This window comes from Schistocerca serialis, chromosome 8 (genome assembly GCF_023864345.2).
Source record: "Schistocerca serialis cubense isolate TAMUIC-IGC-003099 chromosome 8, iqSchSeri2.2, whole genome shotgun sequence".
Lineage (NCBI taxonomy): Eukaryota > Metazoa > Arthropoda > Insecta > Orthoptera > Acrididae > Schistocerca > Schistocerca serialis.
In genome coordinates this window covers 558,798,339-558,819,723 of record NC_064645.1, presented here as the reverse complement: position 1 = coordinate 558,819,723, position 21,385 = coordinate 558,798,339, and the positions used below count along the sequence as shown (strand labels likewise).

Genomic DNA, 21,385 nt, shown 5'->3' with positions numbered 1-21,385 from the left:
AGAGTGGGTGGCATCAGGGCAGATGACATGCCATGAAGCATAGTACGTCATCTCTTGCTGGTGGTCCACCACCAGCAGTCGCTAAGTGGTTGAGGTCTAACTTCAGTGCAAAGAAATATGACCCCAAATAATTCCCCTCCCTGGCCACACCATGGGAGGAACGCCAGGCTAATGATGGCAGCAAAGCACGTTCACATACCTCGTATGTACAAGAGTTGATGGGGAATCTTTCACGTCAATGAAGCCTCAGTTTTTTGTAGAGCATTTAGCGGACAAGTTTGGGGAGGTGGAAGGATTGTCCAAAGTGCAATCTGGGTCAGTCTTGATAAAAACAGCATCCTTTGCCCAGTCACAGGCATTACTCGCCTGTGACAAGCTGGGGGATGTTTCTGTTTCCATCTCACCCCATAAGAGCTTAAATATGTTCCAGGGTATTACGTTCCACAGGGACCTTCGTTTACAGTCTGATGACAAGCTACATGGAAACTTAGAGTGACGAGGTGTTCATTTCATCCGGCGTGTCCATCGGGCTCTGAGGGATAATTAGGTTGCCACCAGTGCCTTCATCTTGGCTTTTGAGGGTGACACATTACCCGAAAAAGTCAAGATGATGGTTTACAGCTGTGATGTGAAACCCTATATTCCTCCCCCTATGTGGTGCTTTAAGTGCTGAAAGTTCGGACATATGTCTTCCCGCTGTACTTCCAGCTTTACCAGTTGAGATTGTGGACATCCGTCAAATCCCAATACTCCATGTGCCCCATCTACCATGTGTGTCAATTCCAGAGAGCACCGTTCCCCTTGTTCGCCGGACTGTAGGATTGTACAGCAAGAAAGTAAAATAATAGAATACAAGACCCAGGACCAACTGATCTACACTGAGGCTAAGAGAAAATATGAGAGGCTACATATTGTGCGTATGACATCTACTTACGCTGCTGCTACCACAACTGTTCTAGCACCTTTAGTTCCACCATGTACAGTTGTCTCTGAGCCATCAAAACTCCATCTGCCCCCTTGAACATGGGGACACTTCTATCCCTGTTGCTCCTGCACCACCTACTTCGGGAGCAACCCTCCCCCCAAACCATTGGGGACATCAGTCCCAATTTCCCAGCCGGAGAAGCATAAGTCTTCTTCAGGTCCTCTCACTAGGAAGGGGTCCCTTGGGTCACTTCCTTCCCAGATTCCTACAAGTGGCAAAGCAGACACCCACCAGTGGCTGAAGCACACACAGGTAGCTGGTCGTAGGGCTTCATGGTCCTCCTCAGTCCCTGAGACTGAATCAGTGAAGCCCTCCCAGCTGGAAATATCTAAGGAGCAGCAAGAGAAACCCAAAGAGAAGAAGATCCCTGAGAACCCATACATTGCAGTGGCACCCATACAACCGCTACCTACCAGCTCTGCGTCTGAGGATGAAGTGGAGATTTTGGTGTCCGCGGAGAACCTAGATCTCACTGGGCCCTCAGACACAGTGGATGTAGACCTTTCGCATGACCCTAAGGACTCAGTTACTCCCGCGGATATCTGCTGTCACTTCATCTTGATTTTTGATGTGTTCCAGGGCTCTGAAATGGTTTACACTGACAGCTCAATGACTGATGGCCACGTTGGTTTCGCCTGCATTCGCAGAGGCCATATTGAACAGCATTCCTTGCTCAGTGGCTGCACCCATTTCACTGCAGAGCTGCTGGCTATATCTCGTGCTCTTGAGCACATCCATTCGTGGCCCGGGGAGTCGTTTCTTTGGTGTACTGACTCCTTGAGTAGCCTACAAGCTGTCGACCAGTGCTACCCTCACCATCCATTGGTAGCGACCATCTAGGAGTCCATCTCTGCCCTGGAGTGGTCCAATTGTTCCGTGGTGTTTGTGTGGACCCCAGGACACGTAAGAATACTGGGCAATGAACTTGCTGACAGGCTGGCCAAACAGACTGCGCAGAAACTGCTTCTGGATGTGGGCATCTCTGAAAATGACCCGCGTTCAGTCTTATGCCAGAAGGTTTTTTGACTTTGGGAGACAGAATGGCATAGTGTCAATACGCACAACAAACTGCGTGCCATTAAGGAGACTACGAATGTGTGGAAGTCCTGTATGTGGACGTCTCGCCAGGAGTCTGTGATTCTCTGCCAGCTCTGCATTGGCCACACTTGGTTGACCCAGGGCTATCTCCTGTGCCATGAAGACCCCCCTCAGTGTCAGTGTGGGGCCCGGTTAACAGTGGCCCACATTCTGTTGTGGTGCCCTGCTTTGTCTGCGCTGCGACACACTCTTCGGTTACCAGACTCATTGCCATTCATTTTAGCAGACAATGCCTCATTAGCTGATTTGGTTTTACGTTTTCTCTGTGAGAGTGGGTTTTATAATTCCATGTAAGTTTTAGTGTGTGTCCTTTGTCCCTCTGTATCCTCCATGCCAGTGCTTTTAGGCTGGAGATTTTAATGTGTTACAGAGTGGCTGGCTTATCCTTTTTATTCTTGTGATCAGCCAGCCATGGTCATCTGCTCTCTTGTTTTAATTCCTTCTACCTGTTTCTTGCATCTCTCTGTGGTTTTTTTGTCTTAGTGTTTGTTGCCCTTTTGTCATTCTTGTGGTTTTTCCTTTCTCCCTATTTTGTGTTATACGTCTCGCTTGTTTTGTTCTCACATTTGTATACTTGTTTTAATCTGAACAAGGGACCGATGACCTCTCAGTTTGGTCCCTTCCCTCCCTCCCCCCCCATTTTAAACCAACCAACCAACCATGTATAAATCAATCATTGTAAGGGAGAGGGAGAGTCTGATGAACTACTGTGAACAGCGTAGTGAATGAATTATTGTCACCAAGATAGACATGAAGGCAACACACACCACAGTGGTATTAACTCATATGCATACTAACTCCACAAAAAATGAAGAGGTGGAAAAGATGTACAATCAGAAATAAGAAATTATTCCAGTCATTAATGGAGCCAAAATTTTAATTGGGATGGATATTTGTATTCATCAGTAGAAATAGACTGTGTGATCATAAGTATCCAGACACCTGGCTGAAAAAATGACTTAGGTGTTTATGGCACCCTCCATCGGTAATGCTGGACTTCAGTAAGATGTTGGCCCACCCTTAGCCTTGATGACAGCTTCCACTCTCGCAGGCATATGTTCAATCAGGCACTGGAAGGTTTCATGGGGAATGAGGAGAGGTATTGTTGTTGGTCAGTGAGGCCTGGCACGAAGTCAGCATTCCAGAACACCCCAAAGGTGTTCCATAGGATTCAGGTCGGGACTCTGTGCAGGCCAGTCCATTACAGGGATGTTATTGTCATGTAACCATTCCAGCACAGGCCATGCATTATGAACAGGTGATCGATTGTGTTGAAAGATGCAATCACCATCCCAGAATTGCTCTTCAACACTGGGAAGCAAGAAGGTGCTTCAAACATCAATGTAGGCCTGTGCTGTGATAGTGCCACACAAAACAGGTGATGCAAGCCCCCTCCATGAAAAACACGACCGCACCATAACACCACAGCCTCCAAATTTTACTGTTGGCACTACACATGCTGGCAGACGACATTCATCAGGCAGTCCCCATACCCACACCCTGCCATTGGATCGCCACATTGTGTACTGTGATTCATCACTCCACACAACATTTTTCCACTGTTCAATCGTCCAGTGCTTACACTCCTTACACCAAGTGAGGCTTTGTTTGGCATATACCAGCGTGATGTGTGGCTTATGAGCAGCCGCTCAAACATGAAATCCAAGTTTTCTCACCTCCCATCTAATTGTCATAGTACATTCAGTGGATCCTGCTGAAGTTTGGAATTCCCATGTGATGGTCTGGATTGATGTCTGCCTATTACACATTACAATTCTCTTCAACAGTTGGCGGTCTCTGTCAGTCAACATGCAAGGTCGGCCTGTATGCTTTTGTGCTGTACATGTCCGTTCACGTTTCCACTTCACTGTCACATCAGAAACAATGGACCTAGGGATGTTTAGGAGTGTGGAAATGTCACGTACAGACGTATGACACAAATGACACCCAATCACCTGACCACGATCGAAGTCCTTGAGTTCTGAAGAGCGCCCCATTCTGCCCTCTCACGATGTCGAATTAATACTGAGGTTGGTGATATGGGATATCTGGCAGTAGGTGCCACCACAATGCACCTAATATGAAAAATGTATGTTTTTAGGAGTGCCTGGATACTTTTGATCACATAATGTAGCAATTGATCCCAGGCTGAAACAATTTACACCATTACAACATACCTTAGCCATCATGTGTGATCAGCAATCCAGCTTGAAGGTGTTATAGATGATTTACACCATTACAACATACCTTAGCCATCACGTGTGATCAGCAATCCAGCTTGAAGGTGTTATAGATGACCCTTTTTGGAACCTGATGATGTTGATGAGGCAATTAGCATTCTGTCTGATTATTTACAATCTACCCAAAATACAATTACAGTCAAATACAATCAAAATACAGCAAAGCAATAGTGATGGGTATACTTCAGTCATCTTTGTCTTGTCTGTCCTATGCCGGCCATGGCAGATACAGTTATAAAATGGTTTCTGCTCATTAGATATGTATTGTAGAATTTTTCATAGATTGTAGAGTTTCCTCTTCTTATTGGAACAAGTCCACTATATGCTTGTTTATCTGAACATGACACATTCATGAACTCAATATCTAGCTAATGAGCATTTATGTTGATAGGTCCTATGTAAAATCGCTAAGCAGGTCTACGGCTTTCATCCAGTCACTCATTGACCAGTTTGGCGTGGGAGTTCAGAGATAGCAAAATGAAAGCTGAAGTTTTAAATTTCATGTTTAAGAAATTGTTCATGCAGAAGAATTATATAAAAAAACATAATGTTATTCGACCATCATACAGACTCCTGTATGGACAACAGAGTAATAACCATCTATGGCGCAGAGAAACAACCGAAAGAGTTGAAAACAAATAAGTTTCTAGATCTGGATCGAATCCTAATTTGGCTTTACATAGAGTATTTTGCAGCATTGGCCACTTACCTAGCTTACATTTATCAAGAATCTCTTGCCCAGTGTAAAGTCCCTAGTGACTAGAAAAAAGCACAGGGTACTGGTATGTACGAGGGTTGGAACTTAAATAGTGGCAACTATTTATTCACAACCGATACACAAGAGTTACATGTTTGCATCTGTTACTGTCCTTCAAAGTAGTCACCAGCATTGTGTAGAACCCATTGCCAGCGATGTGGAAGGCATAGTATACCGTTAGCAGATCCTGTTCTGTTGATGGTGCAAATGGAGCGGTCTATTGCATTTCGAATCTGTGGGTTTAATTGATGAAAGGAAAAGATGTAGTAACGTGCAAATGAAGCAAACAAAAGGGATTAAATCTGTCTAAAAATGAGACTGATGAAACACATAAAGGGTTTGAAGAAGTTGACGAGTCCTTGGAAGATTTAATATGAAACAAACAGTCTGGAGTGGACGGCATTTTTTCAGAGTAAATAAGTCTGGAATCCAGGCAGTAAGTAAGCATTATAACACAGCTGTAAGCACCTGATCTGAGTGATGAAATAATGTAAAAAATGTGGAACGGACAACTCAGCTCTACACCCGAAAGCACAATATTAATATTGACTGTGTTAACTGTATTTTGTCTCTGCTACCTGATCCATAATTTGTACAGAAATGAGACCACAGCTGTAAAAGCTGAAGGACATGAAAAGAAAGTAGTAGTGGAGAAGGAAGGGAGATTGGTTGTTAGCCTATTCGCCATGTCACTCAATCTTTACATTGAGCAAGCACTGAAAGAAACCAAAGAGAAGTTTGGAAAGGGAAGTAAAGCTCAGGGAGGAGTTATAGAACTTTGATGTTTGCTTGTGACACTGTCATTCTGTCAGACACGGAAAAGAATTTGCTAACCAAATGAACAGAGTGTATAGATTCTTGAAAAGAGATTATGAAGTGATCAAAAGTAAGACAAGAGTAATGGAGTGTAATCTAATTAAACTGTGTGGCAATGAGGGAATTATAGTAGGACAGGAGACATTAAAAGTACTACATGGGCTGTGCTAGTTGGACAGCAAAATGAATAACAGCGGTCAAAGAAAGTGAGCAAATAAAATCCAGGCAGATAGTAGCAAGAAAAGCTTTTCTGTGAAAGAGTAATATTTTCTGTCACTTCAGTGTTATGAAATCTCTTCTGAAAATGTGTGTGTAGCTTGAATGGAAGGGAAACATAGGTTATAAAGTTCACACAGAATTTGGAGGCATCATGAGGTAGTTTATTTTTGTAATGGAAAGAAGTGCAAACGGGGTAGGATTGCGGAGGTAAGGGTTAAAACTGGAGGGAGACCGAGGCTTGACTACACTAAACTGATTGAAGTGGAGGCAGGTTCCATCTGCAGCAAACCAATCATCAGCTTGAAGACTCTTCGAAGGAGCAGTGGATTTAGTAGACTCCTGAGCAAGTAGACAAACTTACACAGTAGTGTGGAGTAGTACACCCTATGTCTGATTACTGCACTAATGCATCATGGCAAAGATAGTAAGAGAGACAGAATGCATCCCATAGCCCCCTCATCCATGACCTCTCAGTGCTGCCCAAAATTCACAGGAATTAGTCAGAGCTGATTCTGAGTGTGTGCGCCTCAGTGTGCATATAGGTCAGGTGATGAGCTCTCTCCTGCTGTGGAATGTGTTCTCAAAGCATTCTAACACAGTTTGGGAGGCAAGGGATAGTGTGTTATCTTGTTGAAGGTGTATGTCATATGCAGTTTGCTATAGGTGAACCTAAGCAATTAATTGGGCAGTAGTCATAGGTGATTGCTGTCACTGATGCACTGTTGCATACAGCAGCTGACTCCAGTTGCAGTGATTTTGTCTAAATCCAGGTACTCATGGTACACATGTGATAAAAGTGCGTGGAGAGACCTGTGCGCTCTCAAACTCTGAGACAGCATGTTTACTGTGCTAAGCAACTATAGTTTGCTCATGAATTGTTTTGTCTTGACTTTCATTTTGATTGGCACTGTCTGATGACACCATATTTGCACACCATGCTGAACTGTTCCATTTGCCAATGTGAAAGCTCTCTCTGGGATGGTTCTGTTGCAATGGACACAGCCGATTCTTTCCAAATCGCAGCTCGTGCTCCATCTTTAATGAACTTGTTGTCAGTGGTATGTTAAACAGCAGTCTTCCTTTGTTCTTTCAGTTTCATCTCGATTCCAATTTATTGCTGAAAAAAAGATTTGAGTGTTGGTGAGCATTTCAGTTTCCAGACAATCAAGAGATATGTCTCACGTTTACATAAGGCACCATGTACCACTTAGATTGCCAAATCCAATAATTAATATGCCAACCATGAGGAGTTATGGGATAAAGGTCAGGAACAACAAGAACAACTGTATGTAATCTTAAATTGTTGTGCTGATCAAACCACATTTTTCAAAGTGCTCCAGGTACTGCTGGAAGTTAACAATACAGCTTCAGCCTACAGTTCTCAGAATAAATACAAGGCTTCTCATAATCCACATATTGTATATTGTGCTCTTGTTTGTAACAACTGTAATTATATAATTGCTTCAATATTCGAAACATTACTATTATGTTGATAAGGAATAATCCAAAAAAGGTCTGTCTTATTTAACAGATTCCATTTGAGTGAGTATATAACAAATTTTCTCATGTCCCTCTGATCTCATAGACATTGTCACAGCTACTAGTCCTCCGTGGCTCACACTCTATCTCAAAGGTGGGATCCGACGACGTGGAATAAACTGCCCGACCAGCGGGTACTGTGAATGTGGTATGATGTTTATCATTCCCCCAGATTGCAGATATTCTGTGTCCATCCATTGTATGATACATGCACGTAAATAAAACATCTATCCAAACAGTAGGTTATACTAATTCATTACAAAATAAACTTCGTGTAGTGGTGATAATAATTTGTTGATTTAAAAATGCTTTGCAGCACATCACTTCACCAAAGTGATACACTACATTACATTGCCCTCATACTGAGTTTACGGTTACCTGACAGGGAGATAGTTAAAAGGTTGAAACTTCCTGACAGATTAAAAATGTGTGCCAGACCGAGACTCGAACTTGGGGCCTTTGCCTATTTGCAGGCAAGTGCTCTACCAACTGAGCTACCCAAGCACGACTCACAACCTGTCCTCACAATTTTAATTCCGCTAGTACCTCATCTCCTATCTTCCAAACTTCACAGAAGTTCTCCTGCGAAACTTGCAGGACTAGCACTACTTGAAGAAAGGACATTGCGGAGATATGGATTAGCCACAGCCTGGGGGATGTTTCCAGAATGAAATTTTCACTGGACCTTTGCCTATCGTGGGCAAGTGCTCTACCAACTGAGGTACCCAAGCATGATCCATGATTCGTCCTCACAATTTTAATTCCGCCAGTACCTTGTCTCCTACCTTCCAAACTTCACAGAAGCTTTCCTCCGAAAGGTTCATTGCTGAAGACACGTGTTGTTGCGAATGAAAAGATTACAAAACTCAAGAGTATGGTGTAGTAAACCATTTGAACTCTTTGTGTGGAAATGTTCTGACTGACAGATCCCACATTTCTTTATCAAAGACCACAAAATTAAGACAAGAACTGTCTCCTTAAACTTTCTTCAGAGATTTTGTTACAGACAGTGAAAGCGGACTCTAATATTATGAACCTCATAAAAGGCTAAATGAAAGGCCCGACTAGAGGATGGCGTTGTTTGAATTTGCCCTCAAAAAAAGAATGTAGTGGCAATGTAATTTACTGGCAAAGCTATAGTCAGCATCCTCTTGAGATGCAGAGGGCTGTATTCTGCTTGAACCCAGACAGAGCATGAATGCTGTCACCTACATACAGATACTTTCAAAAAACCATTGAGCGTTTCATGATAAATGCTGTGGGAAGAAGACACTGTTTATGTCATTGTACAAAAAATTATTCATACATTGGAGTGTGAAAGTCTTCCACAACATCCCAACAGTTTGTGACTTGGAACCCTTCTACCATGTACTCCAGTGACAGAACAGCCATGAGACCAACATTATGAGGTACTGGAAGACACACAAAAAGCAGTGTGTCAGTGTCTCTGGGCTGCCAGGATGGACTTCCACTGAGAGGGAGTATTCACATTCACAGAACAGTTGGAAAAATGGGTGCAAATAAGTTGAGGAACTGCAGTTGGTTCGTCCAAAAAAATAGAAATTAATATCTATTAAAACAGTAGCTTTTGATTTTCAATATGCCCCTCATATCTAAAATGAGTTTTGATTGATGAGGCAATAACTGGAGTTTTGTTTCTAGGAGAAATTGTGATTACATGTGTCAGAGTGCTAGGGGCCTTCTGGCTGGGTTAGATACTTGAGTGACACCTCATATAAAACTTGAACTGCTTGCTGGCTATCTAATTCAGAATCTCCTTGGTGTGGGTTAAATGATGAATCAGTTCAGAGGAATGTTGTAAAATTATTTAGGAGTTTGCATCTGACTTCCAGGTCAGTGATTGGAAATACTGTGATTTAAGTAACGATGAGAAGCTTTGAGGGATGCTAGGTCAGTACATAAAGAAAACTGGAATTCTAATAGAGCAGATGACCTGTGAAATTAGAAGAGAGAATAGTTGTTGGAGGCTTGATGTAACAATTTGCAACAGGGATGGTGCTTCTTAGCATGAGATTGGCAGATGATGTGGGAGATGGGACAAAAATGCAAAATGTAGGTGGCAATACAAACGTGCACTATCAAGAACTGTACAGTGTGTGTGTGTGTGTGTGTGTGTGTGTGTGTGTGTGTGGGGGGGGGGGGGGGGGTATGGTTCTGTTTAATTGGTGTGACAAGATATATTGAAAGAACATTTGGTATGGAAAAATGAATCAGATCAACAGTTCAATATCAAGGCGAAGTGAAAGTTGGAGGATTGGCGGCAATATGTGTGGTGAGTAACATATTTGGCTTAAAGATTATTCTCTCTATTGTAGAGATTGTGAAGCTGGTGGGTGCAGTGTTTGGAAACGAGTGGAAACTTTTGCATCAGAGATGTCAGAAGCATACGAGCTTTGTAGATGGAAGTTGAGGATGCCAGATGAATATGTTGTGGAGATTAGGGTGACACCTGAACGTACTTGTAGATAATGTGGATTATGTGCATTATATTGAGATAAGAGTGTTACTTCTTCTTTTGTACCATTTGAGTTTGTTGATTCTTCTCTGATCTACTGCCACAGTACACATAACTCAGTCAGGTGCCCGAGCGGCCCAGTATAAAATGTCAAAGAGAAGACAACATTTCTTCCACAAAAGGCTATTGACAATTGTTTTTCATTCCTCTTTGAAATATATTATGTCAGATGCAAGTTCAATACAAAGGAAACTAAAGCTTCTATAAAGGAAGTTATATATATTTTTTCCTACCAGAAGAAGTAGAAAGATTCTCATTTAGATATAGCTGAAATGTGAAATTCGGATTTAATTATGAAATTACTACAGTCTGTCCATCATTTAGTATAGAGTAATAGTTAATTGCTGATTGGTGACATGCAGGTATGATTCCGATCCATTTGTGGTATTTGTAATTTGTAAGAATTTGAAAATTGAGAGTTGTATGAGCAGAAGCTGTCTACATCAGTGATGCAGTTCCTCTCTGTATGCATTTTTATTTGTGGTTCAGTCGCTAAGATTGAGTACCATCGTTTCCTACAACTTTTGTCTCAATTCTTTACACAAAGATATAGAGTCGATGACTTTTCATTTCGCCATTCCTCCCGCTTTACGGCCATTCGTTGCTTTTCACTCTAGGAATGCGTCCAGACAACACTATCCGGTTACGAGCTGTCCCTCTTGGTCCTGGACCTGCTGAGCCGCCTGGCACCTCGCGCACACTCGACTGCACTGTCGGCTGCCAACATGTGTGCCCACCGCTTGTGTGGTCCGGGGCTGGTGGCGGCGGCAGCATGGGCGGAGCTGGGAGAGAGCCGGCAGTGGGAGGTGCGGGCACGGCTGGTGGCAGTTGTAGCTGCGTGCCTGCCCGCCCTGCTTGTGCCGGCAGTGCTGCCTGCCACCCTGCGTTCTGGCCTGCTGCCTATCTTGATCAAGGTACGTAGTGTGGTGTGCCTACGGGCGAGGTTCTGTGGCAAAATCGTGAAACAGTCATGACCTAGATTTAATATCATTGTACTACCTTTGTCACAAAAGTTCCAGGACAGGATTTTTTAATTTTTGAGTTTGCAATACTAAAAAGGAAGTTTGCAGCACCAAAACGGAACAAATGTTGTTTTTTATGGTACCTGGTATGAATGTGTCCTTGGAATGACCTTGGCCATGTTTCTGCACAAACTCCTTAGGTGACACGGCTCTGCTTAGCAACACCCTGTTTTGGTTCTTACAGCATTAGTTACGGTAACACAGTGGATGTTGATTGTGAGCAAAAAGTCAACATTAAATTCTGGGTTAAGTTCGGGAAAACCCCTAGTGAAACACGGACAATGAGTAAACGAGCATATGCAGGTGAGCCACTTTCAAGAAGCCATATTTTTTAGTGACATAAAAGGTTTTGTGAAGGCAGAGATTCAGTGTGAGATGATCCCAGAGCTGTTGGCCTGTCTGCAGCACATACCGATGCAAATGTAGAGCATGTAAGGCAGTTACTGCAAGGAGACTGTCGTGTAACTGTGCGTGTGATAACTGAAGAACTTAATTTGAATCATGCTCTGTCTCATAAGATTTTATGCAAAGATTAGGGAAGTGGAAACCTAATGTAAAACGTGCCCCTCACACACAAACAGACGAACAGAAAGAGGAAAGATAAACTGCTGGTCCTGCTGAACGGCTGGATAGAGTCAGACATGATCCCTAATTTGTGTTAAAGATTATTGCTGGTGATGAAAGTTAGTGCTTCCAGTATGACCCTCATATGAAGCGTCAAAGTGCTGAATGGCAGAGTCCTGGATCACCAGCTTCGAAGGAGGTCAAACGACAACCTTCGAGAACAAAGACAATGTTGATTGCATTCTTTAATAGTGAAGGATTTGTTCACCATGAGTATATTTCTCCAGGTCAACCAGTGAATGAAATTCTTTACATCACCACCCTGATTTTTGTCATTCTCAGGATTGTTTCTTACAGCATGGCAATGCAAGACCCCATATCTGGCCAGACATTCTGTTATTGCCATCCTACATCCACCATGTTTGCACAGCTTTTTGTCAGGTTCAAATCCTGCCTTGGGGATGGATGTGTGTGATGTCATTAGGTTAGTTAGGTTTAAGTAGTTCTAAGTCTAGGGGACTGATGACCTCAGATGATAAGTCCCATAGTGGTTTGAGCCTTTTGAACCATTTTAATCAATCCATGCAGAGTTGAAATATCCGTGCCATACTTGCTGTGATGTAAAGGTACCTGCTGTTGAACTCCACACACCATCAAAGGAGCACTTCAAACAAACATTGTTAAAACACAAACAAATATTTGTGCTAACTCATAATGTCATTTACATAATAATACAAGAAAACTTAACACTTCCAACTTTTATTGGAAAAAATCTGAAATTTAGTTACAATAAATTCTGTACCCTCACACCACTGCCTGTTGGTACTGAAGCCATTTCCATCTTGTCTTGTTGTGACATACATGGCAGTAAGCCCGATAATTTATGTCTTGTGATTTTTGTGGTTCTTTTTGTAGTGGTAATCTCACCGGATGCAATGATCTTGGTGTGCCACTTTGATAGAAAAGATCTTGGTGTTGTTTCACTTGGTAATGAAAATGCTATTTTGTAAGTACTTACACTGGTGTTATGCAGACATCAACAAGATACTCAACATGGTCCCAAGCAACATAGTTTGTTAATGTACATTGTTTTAATAGTTTCTAATCGGCACTGTGTGTGATGAATTACTAATGCACTGTTTATTCACACACTATGTGATGGACTGTGTTGATTATTTAAGATGGTCTGTGCTAAGACTCAGTTAAATAATTTTATGATTTTAAACTTTCTAATCTTTCATAACATGTTGTTGTATTAAACTGTAGAGTTAATATATAACTGTCACTGTTAATATATTTGCGGTTTGTAGCTAATTGTTCACATTAAAAAAATTCTGATTAAAATCACTTTTTAAACTCTCACAACCCATTTAGTTGAAAGTCACTTCTTAATGAATTCCCAGTTAATAAACAGTTAATTAATATTTCTCTCTCTCTTTCTCCATAGTTTCAACTTTGAGGAGTAGTTATTTCGTAGGATGAAATTAGTGCCAACTTGGTGCGGGGATATCTTTGGTTAAAGAATGTACCCTGTTTAAAATAAACTTTGTTGTATTTTCAGTACTTCCTTTACATAGCACAGATAAATAAATTTTTTATTATAATCTCAATTAAAACACCAGAAATCAAATCAATAACCATGTATTAGCAACAAGAGCAAGCAGTGAGTGCAGCAAGTGAGAAAAAGAAGTGTGTTAACCATGTCATATAGTAGCTTATATAGACTGAAACAGTTTACGACATAACATTCTTTTATCCCTTTTGTTAGTATTCTTAGACACTACTTTGCATTTAAATAATAAATGTTTCATTTTATTACAAAAAAGAATAATAGAGACAGATTAAAATACATCAGCTACGGCTGACGAAAATGCAAGAGTGGCTTCAATTCATGCAAAAATTTGAAAGTGGTGGGAAGCAATAGCTGCTATACACTATTTGTCTTGTTACTCTCATGAAATTTTTGAAGCTTCTGTTTTTTACTACAAAGCAGAAATGCTGTGTATGACTGAGCAAAATCCATGAACTTGGTACTCGGCTACTATGCCTATCAGTCAGAATGTTGTGTAGCCTTCTCATGTGGGAACGAGCTCACCTGGTCACATTAAGGTCCCTTGGTGCAACACAGAAGTTATGCGAATGAAGAAAAACTGAAATTTGGAAGTTTTACACCCAACTTTATGCTTTGTGGAAAGGGCAGCAGCATTTTCGCTTGTTCCGGGGGAAAAAGAGTGGTCAATCAATGAATCTGTCCCCATAACATCAGTCCATTAATGGGTTAGGTAACTGATAAGAAAATAAGGTACACATATTACTGTCACTTCAGTTATTGACACTGCAGCCAGTTTGGCGTAGTTCCCCACTTCCATTATTTTGTGGCCATTTCTACATCTCGGTTCAGCTGCTGTGCATTATGCCATCAGCTGCCTGCTTTGTATACTCATATCTGAGCACACCCCTACAGTTCTTTTGTTACACTGTCAATTGGACTATGGCTGTCAGCAAATACTTGTCTAATGTGTGCCCTATATCTCCTCCTTTCATTATGGAACAGCTCTGTTCCTTACTCAATCAATCCTTCTGATCTTTGGCGGTCTTCCCTAAAGAAAAATTCAGAGTAGGTATTAAAATCCATGGAGAAGAAATAAAAACTTTGAGGTTTGCCGATGACATTGTAATTCTGTCAGAGACAGCAAAGGACTTGGAAGAGCAGTTTAACGGAATGGACAGTGTCTTGAAATCTTGAAAGGAGGATATAGATGAACACCAAAAAAGCAAAAGAAGGATAATGGAATGTAGTCGGATTAAATCGGGTGATGCTGAGGGAATTAGATTAGGAAATGAGACACTTAAAGTAGTAAATGAGTTTTGCTATTTGGCGAGCAAAATAACTGATGATGGTCGAAGTAGAGAGGATATAAAATGTAGACTGGCAATGGCAAGGAAAGCGTTTCTGAAGAAGAGAAATTTGTTAACATTGAGTATAGATTTAAGTGTAAGGAAGTTGTTTCTGAAAGTATCTGTATGGAGTGTAGCCATGTATGGAAGTGAAACATGGATGATAAATAGTTTGGACAAGAAGAGAATAGAAGCTTTCAAAATGTGGTGCTACAGAAGAATGCTGAAGATTAGATGGGTAGATCACGTAAGTAATGAGAGGCGGTATTGAATAGAATTTGGAAAAAGAGGAGTTTGTGGCACAACTTGACTAGAAGAAGGGATCAGTTGGTAGGACATGTTCTGAGGCATCAAGGGATCACCAATTTATTATTGGAGGCCAGTGTGGAGGTTAAAAATCGTAGAGGGAAACCAAAAGATGAATACACTAAGCAGATTCAGAAGGATGTAGTTTTCAGTAGGTACTGGGAGATGAAGCAGCTTGCACAGGATAGAGCAGCATGGAGAGCTGCATCAAACCAGTCTCAGGTCTGAAGACAACAACAACAACAACAGCAACAACAACAAGAAATTCATGCAGTATTATCAAAATCCTTCTTCAGATGTTGTGTGTTTCCTTGTTTCTTCTAGATCTGCTGTCTGTTATTAACTAAACCTAAAATTTACTTTTCATGTACGACTACTTCCCCTGCTTCTCCTAAAAAGTGAACTGGTTCTTCCCTGATCTTCATTTAGGTTTTGCATCTGCTTTTTGATAATGTACTCTTGTGAATAGTTTAATAGATATTCTAATAGATTGATTGTGCAGTAATCGTCACATGTATTTGTTCTCGAATTCTTCAGAAGGTGGTAATTATATTTTTGTTTCGAAATCTGATATAACTTACCCAGTTAAATAAATTTCAACAACAAGCTCATACAGTCCTCGAACTGCCCTTTGGGCTAATGCCTATCAGAATTCGGTGGTACAAGATGTGATTGGAAAGTTTTAAGAATGGGTTCGCTACTGCTTACTGGTCTGGCGGGCAGGTACACAGAGGGTGGGGAGTGAGTCATTGCCTTGTCCTTGAACGCCCTCTGACAGGAAACTGCATTTCCTTTATTCAGTTGGTTGTGGCAGCTGGTTGAGTGTGGGTCTGCTTGGGCTTGTTGTCGGATTCTGTCTGTGTCGAAATGGAAGTAAAAACGGAGCCACGCGTTTGTGTGAAATTTTGTTTTAAAACTGGGAAATCAGCTTCTCAGACTTACAAACTATTAAAAAGAGCTTTGGGAGATAATTGTATGAGTCAGGCAAATGTTTCTGTCTGGTTCAACATATTTAAAAATAGCCGCGAATCATTTGAAGATGAACCAAGGTCCGGCTGTTCTTCCACCTCAAAAACGAATGAAAATGTTTTGAAAGTTTCCTACCTAGTGCACTCTGATCGTAGACTTACAATTAGGGAGATGGCTGATGATCTGAAGTTTCTATTCAGTTCAGTCAATTTTAACTGAAGATCTGAACATGCGTTGAGTGCCCGCAGAATTCATTCCAAAAGTGTTGTCAAGTGACCAGAGACAATACCTACTTGAAGTGTGCCAAGAACTGTATAATCAGACTAAAAATGACCCAGATTTGTTAAATAGGGTAATTACAGGTTATGAATCATGGGTATATGGATATGATCCTGAAACCAAAGAGCAGTCTTTGCAGTGGAAGACTCCAAGTTCACCATGACCGAAAAAAGCACGGCAAAGTCGGTCGAAGATGAAGATAATGTTGGTGATTTTTTTTTTTTTTCGATTCTACTGGTATTGTGCATCATGAATTTACCCCTGGAGGACAGACAATTAACCAGAAATACTACAAATGTGTCCTTTAGCATTTGCACAAAAAGGCGCAGAAGAAAAGGCCTGCATTGTGCTGGGTGCTACACCATGACAATGCTCTGGCTTATCGTGCCTTCTCCATCGTTGAATTTTTGGCCAAATTCAAAATTCCTGTGCTTCCATAACTGCCATATTCCCCTGATTTGGCCCCTGTGGACTTCTGCCTGTTTCCTAAACTGAAATTTTTCACTGAAAGGGAAGCAATTTGACTCGATTGAAGACATCCAGGCAAATACGGAGAGAGTCCTTAACACATTTCAGGAAAAACATTTCCAGGAATGTTTCCAAAAGTGGAAACACCATTGGAGTTGGAGTGTTCAGTCGGAAGGGGACTATTTTGAAGGAGATGCATCACCGTAGCATGTAAGTACCACCATTGTACAATAACAAGCCCGTTCTTAAAACTTTCCAATCACACCTCATATTTCATCAGTACCTGGGCATTTGTACATTTTGAGTTGCTGCATTTCTTTCTGCTCATGGATTTTCTGTATATCTTTGTTAATTTCAGAAATAAGTATTTCCTCTCCATTATCATGTTATGCTGTATTCTTATTTTGAATTTGTGTAATTTCTTTTGAGCAACAATAAAATTTCTCCAAGTACTGTTTTCAGATTTTTGCCTTATTTTTCTGCTTCCATTGCCATTTTTTTCATTTCTTATCATTGCCTGTATCTATGTTAACCTGTTTTAGTCTTGTATCTGTGTCATCACATTTTCCCTCTGACAATTTTTATTTAGCTCTCGTGTATTTTCAAGCAGTTTTGTTTCTGAATGACCTATCTCATTCTATTCATTTAAAATATTTTTACAGCTTTGTCACCACTTTAATGGCAGTCCTTACCTGCTATCTGAGACTGGCTGTTTTACGCATTTTTTGATCATTGTACATTTTTTTCTGCAGTTACTGTCTCTTTCAAGGCCATTCCCCAACTTTCCACGCTGATTACTCTTCGAAATGTTGTGTTTTCTTCTTAATTAGGCTAAATTTTTAGTTTCTTGCACTTGTCCAGCTTGCAACATTTCAACTTCTTTCTTTTTAACTTCTCGAATTTCATTCAGAATTTCATCGTTGGTAGGTTGTGATCGCCAGGCGTGCCGGTACCTGGGTAACACTTGCAATCCTTAAGGAGGCTTATGAGTCTTTGTTTAACTGAAATATAGTCGGTCTGATATCTTCTTTGATCTTTTTGAAAACTTGCATATATGCTTCCTTCTCAGAGGGCTCTTGAAAAGCGTATTTGCATGGAATATCTTGTGCCCATCACAGAAGTCTATTACTCTCCTCCCATCCTTAGAAAAGGGCAGTCTGTCTTAAGCTGAGGCCAGAGTGCTCCATGCTTCCTCTCTAAACTGTACCTCTCTCCTCCCCAAGGAAGGAGCCAACAGTTTTTGCAAAACAGTTTTTAGCATGGATAGGGACTGCAACTGCTGTGTTCGGATGCAGGCTGAGTTGGCATCCCTTCGCTCCCAGCTTCAGGCAGTGTTGGCTTCGGTCACACAGCTTGAGGCTGTTGCCAATGGGCATCACTGTGGGGGTCCGGATGGGGGTTTGTCGGGGACGGCCAGCTCGTCCCACGTATCCCCTGATCGGACTACGACTGTGGTTGCCCGGGATACTGCCCGCATTGAGGCTGATCCCTCACCTGTGGTAGAGTGGGAGGTCGTTTCAAGTTGTGGCAGGGGGTGAAAGACATTCCGGAGGGCTGAACGGAAAGCCTCTCCAGTTTGTCTGACGAACCGGTTTCAGGCTCTGTCTCAGGCTGATACTGATCTTCGGCCTGTCATGGCTGCTTGTCCTGTTCCAGAGGTTGCCCCTCAGTCTGCAAGATCCGGGCAGTTGCAGAGGGTGGGCTTACTGGTAGTTGGGAGCTCCAATGTCAGGCGTGTAATGGGGCCCCTTAGGGAAATGGCAGCAAGAGAGGGGAAGAAAACCAATGTGCACTCCGTGTGCATACCGGGGGGAGTCATTCCAGATGCGGAAAGGGTCCTTCCGGATGCCATGAAGGGTACAGGGTCCACCCATCTGCAGGTGGTCGCTCATGTCGGCACCAATGATGTGTGTCGCTATGGATCGGAGGAAATCCTCTCTGGCTTCCGGCGGCTATCTGATTTGGTGAAGACTGCCAGTCTCGCTAGCGGGATGAAAGCAGAGCTCACCATCTGCAGCATCGTCGACAGGACTGACTGCGGACCTTTGGTACAGAGCCGAGTGGAGGGTCTGAATCAGAGGCTGAGACGGTTCTGCGACCGTGTGGGCTGCAGATTCCTCGACTTGCGCCATAGGGTGGTGGGGTTTCGGGTTCCGCTGGATAGGTCAGGAGTCCACTACACGCAACATGCGGCTACACGGGTAGCAGGGGTTGTGTGGCGTGGGCTGTGCGGTTTTTTAGGTTAGATGGCCTTGGGCAAGTACAGAAAGGGCAACAGCCTCAACGGGTGCGGGGCAAAGTCAGGACATGCGGGGACCAAGCAGCAATCGGTATTGTAATTGTCAACTGTCGAAGCTGCGTTGGTAAAGTACCGGAACTTCAAGAGCTGATAGAAAGCACCGAAGCTGAAATCGTTACAGGTACAGAAAGCTGGCTTAAGCCAGAGATAAATTCTGCCAAAATTTTTACAAAGGTACAGACGGTGTTTAGAAAGGTGGAGTGTTCGTCGCTGTTAGTAGTAGTTTATCCTGTAGTGAAGTAGAAGTGGATAGTTCCTGTGAATTATTATGGGTGGAGGTTACACTAAACAACCGAACTAGGTTAATAATTGGCTCCTTTTACCGACCTCCCGACTCAGCGGCAATAGTGGCAGAACAACTGAGAGAAAATTTGGAATACATTTCACATAAATTTTCTCAGCATGTTATAGTCTTAGGTGGAGATTTCAATTTACCAGATATAGACTGGGACACTCAGATGTTTAGGACGGGTGGTAGGGACAGAGCATCGAGTGACATTATACTGAGTGCACTATCCGAAAATTACCTCGAGCAATTAAACAGAGAACCGACTCGTGGAGATAACATCTTGGACCTACTGATAACAAACAGACCCGAACTTTTCGACTCTGTATGTACAGAACAGGGAATCAGTGATCATAAGGCCGTTGCAGCATCCCTGAATATGGAAGTTAATAGAAATATAAAAAAAGGGAGGAAGGTTTATCTGTTTAGCAAGAGTAATAGAAGGCAGATTTCAGAGTACCTAACAGATCAAAACGAAAATTTCTGTTCCGACACTGACAATGTTGAGTGTTTATGGAAAAAGTTCAAGGCAATCGTAAAATGCGTTTTAGACAGGTACGTGCCGAGTAAAACTGTGAGGGACGGGAAAAACCCACCGTGGTACAACAACAAAGTTAGGAAACTACTGCGAAAGCAAAGAGAGCTCCACTCCAAGTTTAAACGCAGCCAAAACCTCTCAGACAAACAGAAGCTAAACGATGTCAAAGTTAGCGTAAGGAGGGCTATGCGTGAAGCGTTCAGTGAATTCGAAAGTAAAATTCTATGTACCGACTTGACAGAAGATCCTAGGAAGTTCTGGTCTTACGTTAAATCAGTAAGTGGCTCGAAACAGCATATCCACACACTCCGGGATGATAATGGCATTGAAACATAGGATGACACGCGTAAAGCTGAAATACTTAACACCTTTTTCCAAAGCTGTTTCACAGAGGAAGACCGCACTGCAGTTCCTTCTCTAAATCCTCGCACAAACGAAAAAATGGCTGACATCGAAATAAGTGTCCAAGGAATAGAAAAGCAACTGGAATCACTCAATAGAGGAAAGTCCACTGGACCTGACGGGATACCAATTCGATTCTACACAGAGTACGCGAAAGAACTTGCCCCCCTTCTAACAGCCGTGTACCGCAAGTCTCTAGAGGAACGGAGGGTTCCAAATGATTGGAAAAGAGCACAGATAGTCCCAGTCTTCAAGAAGGGTCGTCGAGCAGATGCGCAAAACTATAGACCTATATCTCTTACGTCGATCTCTTGTAGAATTTTAGAACATGTTTTTTGCTCGCGTATCATGTCATTTCTGGAAACCCAGAATCTACTATGTAGGAATCAACATGGATTCCGGAAACAGCGATCGTGTGAGACCCAACTCGCCTTATTTGTTCATGAGACCCAGAAAATATTAGATACAGGCTCCCAGGTAGATGCTATTTTTCTTGACTTCCGGAAGGCGTTCAATACAGTTCCGCACTGTCGCCTGATAAACAAAGTAAGAGCCTACGGAATATCAGACCAGCTGTGTGGCTAGATTGAAGAGTTTTTAGCAAACAGAACACAGCATGTTGTTATCAATGGAGAGACGTCTACAGACGTTAAAGTAACCTCTGGCGTGCCACAGGGGAGTGTTATGGGACCATTGCTTTTCACAATATATATAAAAGACTTAGTAGATATTGTCGGAAGTTCCATGCGGCTTTTCGCGGATAATGCTGTAGTATACAGAGAAGTTGCAGCATTAGAAAATTGTAGCGAAATGCAGGAAGATCTGCAGCGGATAGGCACTTGGTGCAGGGAGTGGCAACTGACCCTTAACATAGACAAATGTAATGTATTGCGAATGCATAGAAAGAAGGATCCTTTATTGTATGATTATATGATAGCGGAACAAACACTGGTAGCAGTTACTTCTGTAAAATATCTGGGTGTATGCGTGCGGAACGATTTGAAGTGGAAAGATCATATAAAATTAATTGTTGGTAAGGCGGGTACCAGGTTGAGATTCATTGGGAGAGTGCTTAGAAAATGTAGTCCATCAACAAAGGAGGTGGCTTACAAAACACTCGTTCGACCTATACTTGGGTATTGCTCATCAGTGTGGGATCCGTAC

At 42.2% G+C, this 21,385-nt stretch overlaps 1 protein-coding gene across 1 annotated transcript in view; it reads left to right on the top strand.

Annotated features, from left to right (window-relative positions):
• Positions 1–21,385, top strand: part of LOC126416782 (lysosomal-trafficking regulator) — a 603,504-nt gene that overhangs the window by 44,592 nt on the left and 537,527 nt on the right. The window contains exon 7 of the mRNA XM_050084644.1: positions 10,808–11,104. Within this exon, the coding sequence (XP_049940601.1) occupies positions 10,808–11,104 (297 nt within the window). The remainder of the gene's footprint in view (positions 1–10,807; positions 11,105–21,385) is intronic.